This window comes from Mesoplodon mirus, assembly GCF_964341445.2.
Source record: "Mesoplodon mirus genome assembly, chromosome: 8".
NCBI lineage: Eukaryota > Metazoa > Chordata > Mammalia > Artiodactyla > Ziphiidae > Mesoplodon > Mesoplodon mirus.
In genome coordinates this window covers 485,825-502,223 of record NC_138984.1, presented here as the reverse complement: position 1 = coordinate 502,223, position 16,399 = coordinate 485,825, and the positions used below count along the sequence as shown (strand labels likewise).

At 50.9% G+C, this 16,399-nt stretch overlaps 1 protein-coding gene across 3 annotated transcripts in view; it reads right to left on the bottom strand.

Annotated features, from left to right (window-relative positions):
* HDLBP (high density lipoprotein binding protein) overlaps nt 1–16,399 on the bottom strand; it is a 67,828-nt gene that overhangs the window by 20,052 nt on the left and 31,377 nt on the right. For all 3 annotated transcript variants that reach the window (XM_082630644.1, XM_082630643.1, XM_082630642.1), the window contains 8 exons: nt 11,766–11,830; nt 10,423–10,535; nt 8,513–8,670; nt 7,056–7,271; nt 1,710–1,916; nt 1,398–1,613; nt 678–884; nt 413–520 (listed from right to left, as the gene is read on the bottom strand). In XM_082630644.1, the coding sequence (XP_082486770.1) occupies nt 413–520; nt 678–884; nt 1,398–1,613; nt 1,710–1,916; nt 7,056–7,271; nt 8,513–8,670; nt 10,423–10,498 (1,188 nt within the window). In that variant the 5' untranslated portion in view covers nt 10,499–10,535; nt 11,766–11,830. The remainder of the gene's footprint in view (nt 1–412; nt 521–677; nt 885–1,397; nt 1,614–1,709; nt 1,917–7,055; nt 7,272–8,512; nt 8,671–10,422; nt 10,536–11,765; nt 11,831–16,399) is intronic.

The window sequence follows — 16,399 nt, the reverse complement described above, 5'->3', positions numbered from 1 at the left end:
AGGTTACTGGACCTACTGCCGCCCAAAGGACAGAGATGCAGAGGGCAGAAAGGCCCACAAACTCCACCTCCACACGATTCGTGTACAAGTTCTGCTCCACGAAATTCTCAGATGTAACTACTCACAGGTTACGACACCGTAACAACTAAATGAGATATTTCTTGAGATATTCATTAAACTTAGCAATACACTCTTTCCTTGGTTAAAAAGACCCAAAGACGTGACACAGGTATTTGAAAAAACGTATTCTGCTCACCCTGGGCTAACCACGGAGCAGCTGACTGTCACCCACAGCAACTGATCTTTAAAACACGTGCCCCGGTCTTCAAAGGCACCCCTCCCACAGGACAAAACCAATGTCAGAAATGGGAAGACAAAGATCAACTCAACGCAGCAGACAACAATTCGTTACCTTTGGCATCTGCTGAGTGATTTTGGCCAGGTTCTGCCCTTTCTTGCCAATGATGAAACGGTGAAGCCAGGAAGGAGCAGAGACGGAGGAGACCGTAAAACTGTTGGCCTAGGAAAACCAGGAAACAAACCCGTGGGTCTGCAGAGTCCAGGTTTCGTGAACACAAAGCCAGGTGGTTCACCAGGGCTCAGAGACAGGTGAGCGCTCCCCTCCCGACACTGTCCCAGGAAACGCTAATCGGAGTCTCCCCACAGCGAGCAGTTACCTTGGCATAGACCTCAGTCAACGCCTGCCCCAGCTTTTCAGGCTCGCCACGAAGTATCACAGTCTCTGAGATGCTGTCTGAAGGTGGGATCTCCACAGAAACTCCAGTTCTTTCCAGGATCTCCTGCAGGGAGTTGCCCTTGGGCCCGATGACATACTTGTGCTGGGATTTCTTCACCTCTACCGCGATGGTTGTGGTCTTCTTTTTCTAAGTACGAGCACCGTAAGGGTGTCAGAGGGAAGGGCAGGGAGCAAGACACGGGGCCCCGACTACAGCAAGTGAGCCCCGAAAAGTGAAGACGATGACCAGCCAATCCCCAGAAAGTCCACTCATCAAGGACTGGGTTTTCTCCTCAAAAGAATTACTGCAGAACTTAAGTCAAGCCCAGAGTAATCACTGCAACTAGGAAGAAACAAAAGCCCCCCATCCTCTCCCCAAATAAAGGAGCCAGCGTCGGACCTCAAAGTCCACCGACTCAGGCTAGCAGCTCACCCAAAGGCCTGATCAGCTCTGAGCGGCACGTGCCCAGGGGCGCACAGGGCAGGGGGGAGCTCAGGTGGGAATCTGTGGGGACAGCCGTCCAGCAGAGCTTGGCCCACTGCCCCACAGCTACGGGGAGGCACGGGCGCCACCTTCTAACTGTGGAAACTGAAGCTGTCCAGGCCTCAAAGGCTACGGGGCAGGGCTGGGCTGCTCTCTGTTCCTCCTCCTGACTGCTACCTTCTCCTCGTAAATCTTCTTGATGCGGGCCACAGCCTGAGCCAGCTGCTCCTTCTCCCCCGTGAAGACGATCTCGGTCCGGTTGACGCTGGGCGGGGGTATGTTGATGCGTGTCCCCGTCTCCTGCATGATCTCACTGACCAGCCGATTGTATGGCCCCGCGATGAAGGGGTGGAACGCCTTCTCTACTTCCAGCCTCTCCACAGCACGTTTGTCCTGAGAGGGAAGGACAGAACCATGAGGGCACAGATCTGGGCCTCCCAGCGGTCGGAGCAAGGCCACCATGCACACCAGGCCCGTGGCTGGCCACACCTGCTCGGCGGAGATGAGCAGGACCTCGTGGCGAGCTTTCTCGATGCCCTCTTTGGTGCCGGTGATCCTGATCTGATTGCTGGCGTCATCTGGGCGTGGGATCTGGATTTTGGTTGCAGTTTTTAGCTCCAAGTCTTGCAGTTTCTCTCCATTTTTGCCAATAACAAAGCGATGGTGTTCTTTGGGAATGGCAACAGTTGCTGAGGCCTACGGCAGGAAAAGAACCAAAGAAAACAAAAACGTTTGCAGGTTCCGAAAAAGCACGTTTTTCCACGACATTCTCCCTGGTTGGAATGCCATCTCCACCTACTCTCACCTTGCTAGCCCCAACCCGCCCTTCAGAACAGTCTCAGGTTAAACTGGGGAAGCAGGGCCAAGCCCCAGGCTAGAATGAGTTCAAACGTGACACAGACCCATGGTCCTGCATCACCCCTTCAGCCATCATAATTATTCCCTCAGTGTCTTCTCAGCCCAGCTCTAAGCCATCACGAGGACAGGAATATTCAAGAATGGTATGTGCTTGTTTCCCATCTCAGTGATTCCTCACACCATGCTAGGACACAGCAGGAAAGCAGGCACACACTGACTAACCAGATGCATTTTTGTCTCTGGAGCACTGTGTGCTCTTTTTCTTCAGACATAAGCCCTATATGTAGTGATAAACTCTTCTTGCTATCTGTTTTACAACCAGTTAAAATAGACAACTCATTTGAGGAAAGAAAACGACAATAATCCAAATCCTCAAACTGCCAGAAATTAAGCAACTTTCTGAAGTCACAGGAAAATCTGGGAGGAAGACAGAGGTTTCCAGTCTTCCTAGATCTATAGAGTAAACAGTCATCAACCAAGAGGACTTTGAAAAAAAGAAAAGAAAAGGGCCAAGTGTTAAGGTTCCCACCACTAGTGCAGCAGGAAGTCACAGACCAGCCAGCTTCCCTCCTTCCCCAAAGGACACAGCTTCACAGCCAACTTTTCAACACTCACAACAGAAATGTTAAATTGTATCACGGAGGCAATAAAAAAGATCCTCACTCTCCAACTAGCACAGAAAGTAAGACCAGTGGCTTATAAATTATGAGCAAATGAGGTTTATTCTAAAAATGGTTCAATATTAGGAAATCCATTTACATAAATCATCATATTGTTAGATCTAAGGAGAAAAATCAAATGATCATCTCTATAAAATCAAAATCCTTTCATGATAAAAATATGCAAGAAAATAGAAATCAGTGGATGTATATTTTTTTAACATGACCAAATATACATGCACCCTCAGCCCCAGAGCTGTATTTGGCAGGAAAGCTTTGCTCATTAAGGCCCTGCACTATCCACAGCCACTGCCAACCTCCACCAGAGTATTTCCCACGAAAGGAGACACGAAAAAGCAGAGCTGACACGAGGCTGGAGAGGAAGAAGCACATGACTGCACACAGGGGAACCCTGGGGAAAACCACTACTTTACCCAACTCTTACTGTCCGTAAGAGGAAGAAAAAATTAGGACCCAGACTCAGCAGCTTTAACTCATACTGACAATACATGGTTAGAAGATGCAAAGGGAAGACCACTCATCTCAGCAGCTGGACACAAAACATAGCAGGTGGAACATGCATCCCACAAGGCAGAGCACAGCCCTGGGTGATCTAACACCATTCTGAGCAAAAAGCTGATGATCAAGTTTGCAGGGTAGAACAAAAGGATTTTGAATAGAATGGACAGGAAATCCTGAAAGAGAACAGTACAGGAGTGGTGGCAGTAACTGGACTAGATATTAAAATATAAAACCATTACCAACAAAACAGAGAACATGAGCACATGGAGAGACAGACCAACTCAAAATCTAGGAACAGACCCAAGTTAGTATGAGAATTTAGGACGTGATAAGAACTGCCACTCAAATCACTGCGGGGAAACTCTTTTAAAATTGGTGTTGATGACTTGATAGCTATATGGGAAAGGATGTTTCTGGATCTGTATGTGGCACCATTCACAATAAATTCCAAACAGATCAGGACTTGAAATATAAGAACACCTTTACAAGCACCAGAGAATATAAGAATAAACTTTCTTACTACCCAAAGTAAAAAGAAACTTTCCTAACAACAACCCAAAAAAACAAAAGCTTAACGAATTTTGACTACAAAAGAATGAAACTTTCACACAGCAAAACATACCAAGATCAAAACCCAGGTGGCAAACTGGGAACTGTATCTGTAACGTGTTACTGATGCAGGGTTTGAAGAGCCTCACTGCGTCCAGCAGGACGGAAACCTTTACCTGGAGAGCAAAGGGCAAGAGACCAGTGCACAGGGGAAACACAGATTAAAAGTATACGCAGCTATCTTTCAGAGTGCAGAAAGTCCCAGTACCTGATGGCCCTGGCAAGGCTTTGAGGAAGCCAATGGGAGGACAAACACACGGCACCTCAGGGGAGGGATCCGGCCATGATGGCAAAATTACAGACGCAGATACCCTCTGACCCAGCCATCTCACTTCTAGGAAATCTCTCCCGCGATAACTGGGTAAAACAGGAAATAGCAGGTGCACAAGGTGTTTAACTGTGACATGATTTGTTAAGAGCAAATGTCTGGAAGTCACCCAAGTGCCCATCAAGAGGAATGCCTGGACAAATCATAGCACACCCACAGAGCACTGTGCAGCTGTGTAAAGAAACGAGGAAAGCCACTACCTGCCTTGATGCAGACTGCTCCAGGATGCGCTGCAGGAAGAAACAAGGTGCAGAACAGAGTTCACAGCAAGTTAACCTTTTGCTTCTATTCTCAAACCAAACAATGGAAGAACAGCCCAAAGACCAAGAATGGTCACCCAGCAGGGGAGAAAGGGGCCAAGAGGACCTCATACGGCTCTGACTTTGCAATCATGGAATATGTAAGTATTTTTTAAAAACTGAAAATAAACTAAAAACAAACGAACCTAACTATGTATCAAGATGACAGCATAACCTCAATAGAGAGAGAAGAATTACTTCACTGATTTAAAACCCCCACGATCTTTCATCTTAATTAGAAGTATGTGTTTGAACTCATGCAACTTCCCACCATAAACATCCAGAATTCTTGGACAAACAACTGATTTCAGGTCTGTGGAAGGAAATGGCTAAGGTTAGTCTGTGTTAGAAATAAGGAAGTGGTTCAAGATGAACAGTTATGTCAGAAGGTGCAGGGTGCCTCCCTGAAGGAGCTCCCATGGGCCAGAGACAAGGCAATTTCTGCATAAAGAACTAATCAACACACCAGAAGTTCATGATGACACTGAAAAGACCCATGGACCAAAGATGCCAGAGTGTCAATGTGGTCTAAAAACTAAGGGGAAAAGGATCTTTTTTAAAAATAAATTTATTTAATTAATTTATTTTTGGCTGCACTGGGTTTTCGTTGCTGTGTGCGGGCTTTCTCTAGTTGCAGTGAGGGGGGCTACTCTTCGTTGCGGTGCGTGGGCTTCTCACTGTGGTGGCTTCGCTTGTCGCGAAGCATGGGCTCTAGGTGCGTGGGCTTCAGTAGCTGTGGCACGTGGGCTCAGGAGTTGTGGTTCCGGGGCTCTAGAGCGCAGGCTCAGTAGCTGTGGTGCATGGGCTTAGTTGCTCTGTGGCATGCGGGATCTTCCCGGACCAGGGCTCGAACCCATATCCCCTGCATTGGCAGGCGGATTCTTAACCACTGCACCACAAGGGAAGCCCAGGATCAATGATTTATCCTGCACCTCCCACCCAGAGGTTCTTCATCAGAATACCCACTGATTCAGGAGGAGGAAGAGACCAGAAAGCCATCATTCGCGACCCCAAGTGAATTCAGGAAGCGATCAGCAATGGCTGACAGAACTATTAAGCAAAAGATTGGTCAGGAACCTTATAATGGATGGATCTGCTGAAGACAAAGTCTACGGATCAATCAACCTGAGTCTACGGATCAATCCTGGAATCAACACCAAGTACAAAAGCACTACCCACACGTTTTCTTGCCAAACATACAAGCTGAACATGAAAGCAATTGAGAGCCCCTAGATCTACCCTCCAATTTACAGGAATAATGACGGACAGTGGAACAAGCCAAACACCTGCTTGTCCCTCCAGAACAAATCAACGGCATTAAGGAAAGGAGAGGAAGGCGCTGCTGAGGAATGAACGAGTGGGAGCGGGCAAGTCTCATCTGGACACTGAGGAAAAATCCAACCAGGAAGGACGCCTTTGAGATGATGAGGGAAGACCATACACAGACTGGGTTGATGTCGGTACATTAAGAAATTACTATTAACTTTAATAAGTGAGTTAACAGGATGTGGTTATATTTTAAAAAACAAAAAAGAAGGGGGCCCAAATAGAATTATTTATAGGTGAATAATGTGTCTGGGATTTGCTTTAAAGTAAGCGGGGGTGGGGGGCAGGGGGATAGAATGGGAGGGATGCCTCAGAAGTGTTCTCTCCCTGTCCAGTGCTCAATCACAAAATAGTCAAGTAGTCACCTACTAGCAGATAACAGTGAAAGTCTGAGAGCTCAGCATGTGCCAGCCGCAATGTGAAACAATTTATACACATTCTCAACTTCCTACATTCAATGACTTGATTCCCTGAAGCTGGCGTGGGTTAGGGAAGGTCCAAGGCGCCCTGCGGCTGTGAGTGTGAGAGCTGGGAGCCCACAGGGCAGTGCTCCCTCCCCACTAAGCCCCCTGGGGCCCCTCTTGCATCAGATCCCCATCTTTGAACCACCACATCTAGAGCCAGCTCTCCTAAAAGCTCAGAGACTCAGCAACAGGTGGGAAGAACCCTCATTTCTAACTAAACCCATCTAAAGACCTGTCATACTACATTTTAATACGATTCTCTGCATTTATCTTGGTCTTTAAGTGATGCCACTTAGGGAGAAATGCATCACTGATTTACTCATTTATTACAATGGTTCCCAAATAAATTCCAAGTAACTGGTATCAGACTGCTAAGAACTATGGAATCTGTGATCTCCCAAGCCTGGGGCCTGGAAGTGTGTATTTAACAAGGCACGTACTCACTGATCCTCAGAGCCTGAAGTGGGAACTGCTGATCTACACACGCATGTCCTCGCTCCACCATCTGGGCAAGCTCAGTTAAGTATCTGAAACTCTGGGATACCCTTTTAACTTTCAGTTCATTCACCGAAAGAGCAAAACTGGTAGGTGTTCTAGTCCTATTACTGAGTTAGTAGTTTTACACTAAAACAGGAGGCTCTGAATATTGCTGTCCTCTCCGCAAACTCTATGGTCCTGCCCGCTGGTGGGAAGAATCTGATTGGGTCTGAGCCGTGTCCGCAGTGCCTGGAGTGCCCCTCCTGGGGAAGACCCGGCCAGGGAACACCCACCTGAGTCTGCAGTCTAGCAACAATGTCCTTCCGGGCTTTCATGACAGCATCCAGCTTCCCTGAAACCATGATGGAGAGGCCCTGGTCTTTGGCAAGAGACAGCTCCAGGTGAGCGCCAGTCCTCTGCATGATCTCAAGGCAGATTTTTGCTTGTTCACCTTCTCCAAACTGGTTCATGTCCTTGTATTTCCTCTCCTCCAGGGGTACATGGAACACCTGCTCAGAAAGGTCAAAAAGGGAAGGTTAAGAGACCAAGAAGAGAAGACAGGAGTGTCCAGAAACCGAACGTACAGAGTAAAGAACGTGAGTTTGTTCATTCACTAAGTATCACCCCTGCCTACTGCTCTAAGGCCCCAGAGGGAGTTAAGAGACAAGCAGAAAGCGCCTAAGGGCAGGAGACTGCGGTCCTAGTGAAGAAGACACCCCCCGCCCCCCCCCCCACCAAGTACAGATGAAGGCAAGGGGCATCATGTAACAGTAATGAGCAGGTCAGTGAAGGAAACAAACTGGGAGGTGACAAGGACCTGGCTGGCTATGCTGGGAGGGGCCAGAGCAGAGGGGCGGGAAGGGAGCAGTGCGGGGGCGAGAGCTTCACAAAGGGGGCGGGGAGCGTCTAGCACAGCAGGGGGTCCACGAGGTAGGAGGGGAAGTGCTGGTCCCTCAGCCCACCCTGTGGGTGAGGTGAGAAGACAATGGCGGGTGTGAAGGAGGACACATTCTGACTGAGGACTCGGGGCTGAGCAGAGGCAAGGGTGGAAGCAGGGAGCCAACAGGACTGTGGTTCAGGGCCTGAGCCACTATGTGGAACGTGGTGCATTTACAACATCAGGAGGCTGGGGGAACCAGAATACAGCTGGTGATGAGTCCTGGGCTTAGGGGGACTTCTCAGTGCGTGGGTGGTAATCGACAACCATGACCAAACATCGACACACAGAGAGAGCACTGAGCCCACCAACACCCCAGCTCCAGGGAGCAGAGACAGGCTAGTGGAGTCCCAAAAAGTCAAGAGGAGAAAACTGCTTCAAGACAGTGGGACAGCTGCTGACGCTGGTGACACGGAAGCCAAGGGCAGTTCCAGCAGCTGGAGCAGACTGGACTGCAGTGGACTGAAAATATATGGGACCATCCCTTCTGGGTGCTGGGGTGCAGGGAAGTTGTGCTTCCCTAGAGCTCTGGGGGGTGGGGAGACCAACTTAATCCAAAGGCCTCCTCTCATGTCCAAAGCACTCTCACATCTGCATGTTCAAAAACCCTCCCGGGAATTCCCTGGCAGTCCAGTGGTTAGGGTTCCATGCCTTCACCACCGAAGCCCCAGGTTTGATCTCCAGTCAGGCAACTAGGATCCAGAAAGCGGTGCGGCACAGCCGAAAGAAAATTAAAACAAAAACAAAAACCTCCCATCAAACACCACTGCTTCCTACTTGGAGGGGCAGGTGAAAAAAGAATGGATTTTCTACCTGAGTGATGACAGAAGCCTTGATGGGCCGGATCTTGTTATTCCAGACGCCAGCAGGTTCCTGGGCATTTTCCAAGCAAGCTGCTTTCTCAGGGAGTGGGGGGAAGGCATCCTTGTAGGTTGGAGGGTCGCTCTCCTCCTCTGAATTTAAAGTGGCAACTGGACCGGCCAACATAGATTAAGAGGAAGCACATCATATTCAGTGTTAGATGGAAAAAACACGAGGAGGGTTTTGACGTCAAAAAGAGAGAGCACTGACTGCTGACAACCCCCCACCTCTTCCCTCGGTCACAGGCAAGGGCCCCCGCCACTCCGCAGGCCCAGCGCCCTCAAGTTCAGCCTGTCAACTGGAAGGGCCAGACTCTGAACCTGATGGCGCCCCTGCCCTGTGCACAGCCTCCCCTGTGAGCCTCAGCTCAGACGTCGGATGCCCCACTGCTCCCCTAATGGGGTGAGCTCCTTGATGGAAGACCTTGACACAGACTTTTCAGCCCTGAAGAGTCTTCCAATCTTGTATTCAAAAACAATCACGACCACGACAATGCCTGGCACATAGCCAGCTCTTAAATTTGCAGAACAAAATGCTGCTGCTGCCCAGCACTGCCCATGAGAACCCCCGGAGGTAAATTGCAGCTGATTTCCCACTGTAATGTACCATGTTGAAAGCATCGTGGGACCTGCCATCTCTGCCCCCCATACCCCCAACGCAGGGAGCACTGGAGGAAATCAGGTCCTGGCGATCACCTGCTCCACCCTCCACAGTGCCCTGACCGTTCACCACAGCGCCATGGAAGCAGGAGTGTGACTGTTTGGGTCACCCTAGGGTCCGGGGCTGAACACAGTATCGGCAATGGCAGGGCCCAATAGAAACCACTGTGAACAGATGCGCACGCAGAGCACAGGGATGACCTCTGGAATTGGACAGGCCCACGTCTGACTCTGGGGTCACGACTCTAGCCGTGCAGCCGTGCTATCCTGGATGCCAAGACAGACTCCGTGTGACGAGCTGTTCCAGTCTGCCAGTGCCCGCTCCCCTCCCCTAAAAATAGGGGCGCAGACCCCACAGGGCTGTTGGGTCGTGTGGAAGCCCCAGCCAGCAGGCACTCAGACACCAAGCGAGCGGCGGTGTCTAGGTCTCCACTGCCTAGAAACAAGCCACTTGAAACGTGGTGAGTGTGACGGATGAAACGCACTTTTAATTTTAATTAATTTAAACTTAAGAACTGATATTCAATTCAGTTATTGGAAAACTTTAAAGAATGTTTGGAACGACAAAGGGTAGAACAAGCTACTCTTTCAGCTGCAAATTTTGTAAAATCTAACTACAGATGAAGGGCTTTGGATGGAAACAGCATTCAAATCAAGTTGTCCTGCAGTCATACATACACATCAGACTCTGAAGGGAAAGACAAGACTGTGAAGTACGAGCTAGAGACACTGATGTGACCGTCCTGCAGATGCCCCAGGTTGTGTACTGTCCCTCCTGGGCAGCACTAGTCTCCACTAGGGCTGGCTGCCTGGGCCAGTGTGGGGCCCGAGTCCGGCCTTCATCCTCACAGCTATCTCCCGACAGAGCTCTGGGATGCTTCCCATCCCAGAGTCCAGTTCAACACAACTGGGCAATAGCGATTTTGGAAAAGAATCCTAATAATCACAAAGGCCAAATTCACTGGCTTTCCAGAAAGTTGTCCACATTTTCAATCTTACTGGAGGCGATCCATCCGCCACTCCTGGCCAGTTTCACCCCGTACACGAGGCTAGTGCAAAGCGGAGCACACATCACTGGCGGGTCCTGGCCCACCCCACAAGCACAGGGCTGAAAGGTACCTGTGGAGAGGCCACTGGCCCTCATGAGGATCGGAAAGAGCCGTGTCTTATGGTCAACAAGAACAGTGAGGAAGGGGCCGTCACCTTTGATTTGTTGCGGAACCAGTCCACTTCGGTGTTCAGCAAAGCTCTCTTGGGTCAGAACAGCGACGGAGCTCATGGTTGATCTCAGGAGTCCACACGATCCGGGTGAGCCACTGAAGCAGGGGGGTGAGTCAGAGAGGCAAGTGCGGCACAGCCAGCTCGCAGCTACCTGATCCGTTCCGCTGAGAGTTTAAGCCAAGGGTTCACTCTGCTTCCCCACCAAGCAACACCTTATCTTCCTCACTTAAAACTGCTGAAATAAGGTGATTCCCAAACTCTCACCAAGTGATGAAAAGGAAAAACTCAAGGGGGGGGGGGTGCCCTGGAAACCCGCCCCCCCCGTTGCCTGTAACAAAGCAGATGGAGGCCCCAGCTGAGAGGCTCACGACCAGGACGCCCAGGGGCCACCCCTCTCTCCACCCACGGGGCCCCAATGGAACCCAACACATGTCTGACCCAGCCCCAGACACAGATCAACATCTGGATGGTTCTACTAACAACTATCTCAGTTATGTGGTTAATCTGTTCATCCCCATGCCTCCTAATGCTTATAAAATGTATCATTTGACAGTAGCTGCAAAGAGCCACTGAAGAGCAGCCTCCCTTGCTCTGTGGCGACAGTGTAACAGCAAGAGGTGGGAGGGGTAGCAGTTTAAGTGCCTCTGACATGTGGTGACTGGTTGTTCTCCCACGTCCAGTCTCCCAGGTGTGGGAGGGGACTTGCAGCAGGTGGGACCTGGCCCAAGGGCACACAGTTCCTCAGTTCAGGGTAGGAACCCCACAGTCCGCCTCCGGACCCCACTCCTGAGTGGTCGCAGTGCTCAGCGAGACTCTGGCCCTCAAAGCCACAGCTCCCTTATTTGGAAAAGGGGCTCACTCAGCACTGGCTGCCGCTCTCCAACTCCAGGTGAGTCCCATGCTACTGCAAAGAGGAAGAACCCACTCTCTTCACACAATTTTGCACCAAGTGTCTTCTTGTACCACCGTGGCAAAAAAGTATAAGAGGGTCAAGTAATTTAACAAGAGTGAGTTTTTTCATCATTTTTACAACTCAGTAAGACCCCTCCCCAAGTTCAAGAAAATTAAACTCTGTATTTCTAAAGAGAAGCAAGATACAAATTCAGATACCCCGAGCAAATGTAATTCACATTTAAGGAAAAAAGATTAAAAATAGACGGAAACCAGATGACACATCCACCTGAAGTATACACACTGCTCCATGCTGGGGGGTTAGCTACAGTGATTCTCTCTGAAGAACCATTAGAAACTTAAGGATAAAACACAATGAAAGAAGGTACACACACAGCCCAGGGCCAGGAAGCCTTGAGACAGGACACACTTACCAGCAAAACGGTCAGTAGCCAGAAGGTCCGTCCTGAGGCCGCCTCTATCAGCCTGCCAGCTTTTTCTGGTGTGGGACAGGAAGGGAGAGGGAGCAAGGAGAAAACCAGAGAAAAGTTACTTATCTGCGTCCTACAACCCAGATCCTTTCACCTCTCAACCAGAAAAGGTCAAAGTATTGCTTACACTTTGGCTACTAATACCAATATTAGGCAAATTGCTTGGGGGAAAAAAATGGAAGAAACCCTTTCACTAGGCCATTAGCTTATTTTTCTTAAATTAATTTATTATTTATTTTTGGTTGCATTGGGTCTTTGTTGCTGTGCGTGGGCTTCTCATCGCAGTGGCTTTTCTTGTGGAGCATGGGCTCGGTTCCTCCACAGCATGTGGGATCTTCCCGGACCAGGGCTCGAACCCGTGTCCCCTGCATTGGCAGGCGGATTCTTAACCACTGCGCCACCAAGGAAGCCCCTAGACCATTAGCTTCAAACAAACATATTACAGTAAAACCTGAACCATCTGGAACTTCTAGAGGGCAACTTTTCCAGGGACCCAAGGGAATCCCTTAAGTGTATCCCTTTTACATGTAAGCATTTTGAAGTAAAATTCTCACAAAACTGATGTTTGTTCTGCTACGTGGCTGAGTAATTTTTCCTGTATTCCTCTTATTAATCTATGCTGAGCCAGAAGAAAAAAGGTTCTGCAACACTGTGTCATGATCTAGAACAAACTGTGGACCTTGGGGGCTCCAGAGCTTTTTAGGGTGACTGAGGGCTACTGCCTTTAAGAGTTCCCTGTGTATTTTGTAGTTACTTTGTTCTTCTTGCTGTTATCCTATAAAAGTTCTTCGGTCCCTTCTAATCCACTGGGGATTTAGAAACCAGGCCATAAAATAGCAGGGCTGGAAAAAACCTTCAAAGGCCATCCTAGGAGGACCAAGAAAGAGGGGTGGGTCACCTTGCCTTGGGGGACTTCAGGATAGTGAGGCTGCCAGGTAGGTTACAAACCACCACGTGCACTTGATAAGGGAGACATTATGATAGTGGTGAAGCATGGGCTAAAATGGGAGATTTCTCAACAGTAACAAGAATACCCTACCTAACTGGAGAGTAACACCCCCAAATTCTTGCCCATAATACAAGCGTGGCTCAGGAGCTAGGAAGACGGTTCATGGCAGTCAGGGCTGCCTCAGTGGGGTCTCAAATGTCCCAGCTGGGGATATGAACCAGTGGTATAAAAAAAAAAAACAAAAAAAACCCTCTCAACGTAGGGGCCTGAGTCACATGGGGGAAGTACTATGGGCCAGAGGCCAGAGCCTCCCTGGGGCCCCCGTCCCACCAAACACACAAAGGCACCTGAGACCCAAGTGGAAAAGTGGAGACAAACTGACCGAGACTATTTTATTTAAGAATTTGCCTCCAACAAATTCTAATCGCAAGTCTCAGTGACTCAGGCAAGGAAGAAAGAAACCCTTATCATTCAACCAAACTGTCAGAGTAGCACATCGATGCATGGGTCCTGACGGGGTGGAAAAGGTGAGCCCGCCTTGGGATTCCCAGTGTCCAGGGGGCCCACACTTAGCCCGTCTAGGAACAGGATGGCGGTGCTCCAGGTCAAAGCGCCAACGGGAAGCCAGGACCCAGGCATCTGCCCCACTCTCCTGGCAACTCTTGACTGCTGACCTGAGACCTGAACAGCCTCATGAAAACCCACTGACACCCACCCTCTAAGAAGCTGCATTCACCCACGTGACCACCATGACACCCACACCTTCTTCTCTGTGCTCCTAACTGACCAGTCCTCTTGCTTTCCTGGACAGGCAAGTCTTCAGTGCCCAGTGACAGCTACAAGGTAAGCCTGAGCAGTGCAGCCACTGTCCATGTCCGCTCCAGCCACAGATTTCTGACGAGAAGCCCCGGACCTGCACCTGGCGTCACACACACGAGGGGAGGAGCTCCTGAGGCTCCCTTCTGAACCGGCTCCCACACGCTGCACGAGTCAGTTCCGGTGAGCCTTGCTACTGAGCCCCGCATTCCTCACTGGCTCAAGAAAGGGGCTTCGGTACAGCGGAACCTACCGAGTCTGGGAGGAAGAACCCAGCAGAGCCTCTAACTGCCCCCACGTGTGCACAGGCCCTCAGGCAGCTAAGGGCGGAGGGTGGACCTACAGAAAACTCCAGGCTGGTTTGACAGGACACATTGGTCTCTAGTTTCCAGATTTCAAATGGCAGTTTGTCCCAGCTGGGAATGAATGGACCACAGCGAGCCACAGGTGAACATCTAGGGTGTGATATGATCAAATTAGGGTGAACATCTAGGGGGTGATATGATCAAATTATTTTTCTCATAAACTTCTCAAACTCCTGTCTCTAAAGAATCCATTTTAAAAACGATCTGCTGACCCATGTGTAAGTGCAGACCTGAGACCTACCTGAGGCGCTAGGGTAGATCTTATAAAAGGCCAGCACCAGTCCTCCTCCCGTGCCCCCAGCCCGACTGTCAACCTGCCGCCAGTTCAAGAAAGCAGCACCTAAGAAACCGTCCCCCACAGCGCTACACCCACCCCTCGGAGATCTTTCAACAACCTCACGCCTGTCCAGGCGTGTGTGCTCCCTACCCCGGCTTCCCTACTGGCCATCAGTCCCAGGAGACCTTACCCAGGCCTCCTCCTGAGAAGCAGAGACCAAACATTTGCTATCACAGCTCCTCAGTTGAATACAAGCTGCTCAAATCAGGACCGAAAGGGACCTCAGCGGCGACTCTGTCCCACTCTCTGAATAACCCGGGGAACAGGAGCCACACAGCCTTCCCTGGGGGCCCAGGCTCCGCTGCTTCTCCATCACTGTGTAGCTGTCAGGATAGGTGGCTTGAGGTCGTGCCCAGATCTGCTCCTTCTTCCCCCTTCCTGCCACAGAGAACAAGGCCATCTTTCCTACAAGACTCCTTAGGTGCGTGAATTCAGCCCATTCTCCAGCCCCCTTCAGTGATTCCCAAGATGCCCTAGTTCCTTCATCATTTTGGTTGCTCTCAACTACTTTCCATGCAAGAAGCATTCAGATCCACCCAATGCAAATCTCAAACTATTCTCAACCTGGACTTTAAGTCTTGTTTCTCAGAGTATAAATACCCACAGTAAAAAAATCACATTTCAAAATACAACTATGTAAGAAAGAACTAGAACCAAAGGAAGAAGGCCAGACAGAAGCAAAGACTCTTCTCTCCTACTCCCCCCCTCCCCAGGGTGGGATGCGGCGGCCGAGGGGCACTCCCACAAGGATGGACGGTTATGCACCAGGGTGCCCAGGTGAAGCCACAGCATATGTGGATTATATCTGAAGCTCGGTCCTAACAAATGTACAACAGATTAAATGAAGGATTTTACTTTTTTTGCCTGTAAACAAGGAAATATAAGTTGATTCCCTTGTAATGTTTTGCCAATTACATATTCAAAAGAAAAAGTCTTTTGCAAAGAGAACTCACGAGTAGCAGTCCAGGAAGAATTTTATCTCAGCCAACTAATGAGATCTCAGTGCTTTGTTTACCTACTAGACAGGACTGAGTATGGAGGGTATCAAAAAACCACCAGGAAACCCAGGACCTCTGTCCTCTTCTTCCAAACTTGAAATTACTTACTTTTATCCCCAAAGCAAGCTTGTAAGGAAAAAAATTTTCAAAGTCCTTCTCAAGACCCACAAACCAATTGAGAATACGAACATAAAATCCCGATGGCTGCGAAATCACAAAGCATAAACATAAGGCCACCCGCACAAGGTCTACACGGCTGGGAGTAGAAGGCGGGCATTTGTGCGTTTCACCAAGTTCTGGAAGTCGGCACCCATCCTGCAAGAGGAACTTTCGCAGATGCCACCTCAGCAAGGCCCTCCCACAGGCCACGCGAGCCCGCGGGCGGGGAAAGGCTTAAAGGGGCAGCAACGCGCTGGGCCTCCCCGCCTTTCATCCAAATTCGGTACTTTTCCGTAATGCATTTTTCGTCCGCGGACCCTGGGGCACATCCAAGTTGCGCTCCAGCCCCGAGGAGGGCAGCAGGGCCCGGCCGACCACGCAGGCGGCAGCAAGTGGAGGTGAGGCCCGGCCTGCCCGGGCCCCGTGCCGCCGTCCTGTCCGGCCCCACCGCCTAGGATGCCCTGTGGGACAGGCCCCCGCCCCTGCCCCCTCCGGCCGGCCGAGCTGGGGGGGAGGGGCGCCCCTGCCGGGGCAGGAGGGGGGAGGGGGCAGGGCCCGGCCGCCAACGTCACCGACCTGGGCCCAGGTCGGCCCCCCCCACGCTAAGCGGCGGGCGCGCGGAGGGAGCGGGACCCGGACTGGGGTTTGGGGGCTGCTCGGCGGGGCGGTGGGCAGCGCAGAGCCGGCGCCGCGGGACTCGGGAAAGTTTCTCACTCTTCCCGTGCCAGCGCCGCGGCCCATGCGCAGTGGTGACACGTAGCCGCCCCCCCACCCCCGACCGGTCAGGGGGACGCCCGCGGGGGGAGGTGGCTGTGCTGGCTGGGAGGGTATCGGCTTGGGGGCGCTGGGGCAAAAGGCGGCCCCGGCACCCTCCCCCCGCCCGGGGCTCCACGTCGGCAGCCCGGCGCCCCAACTTCCCCGCGCCGCCCCCCGCCCGGCAACCCGGCCCGCGC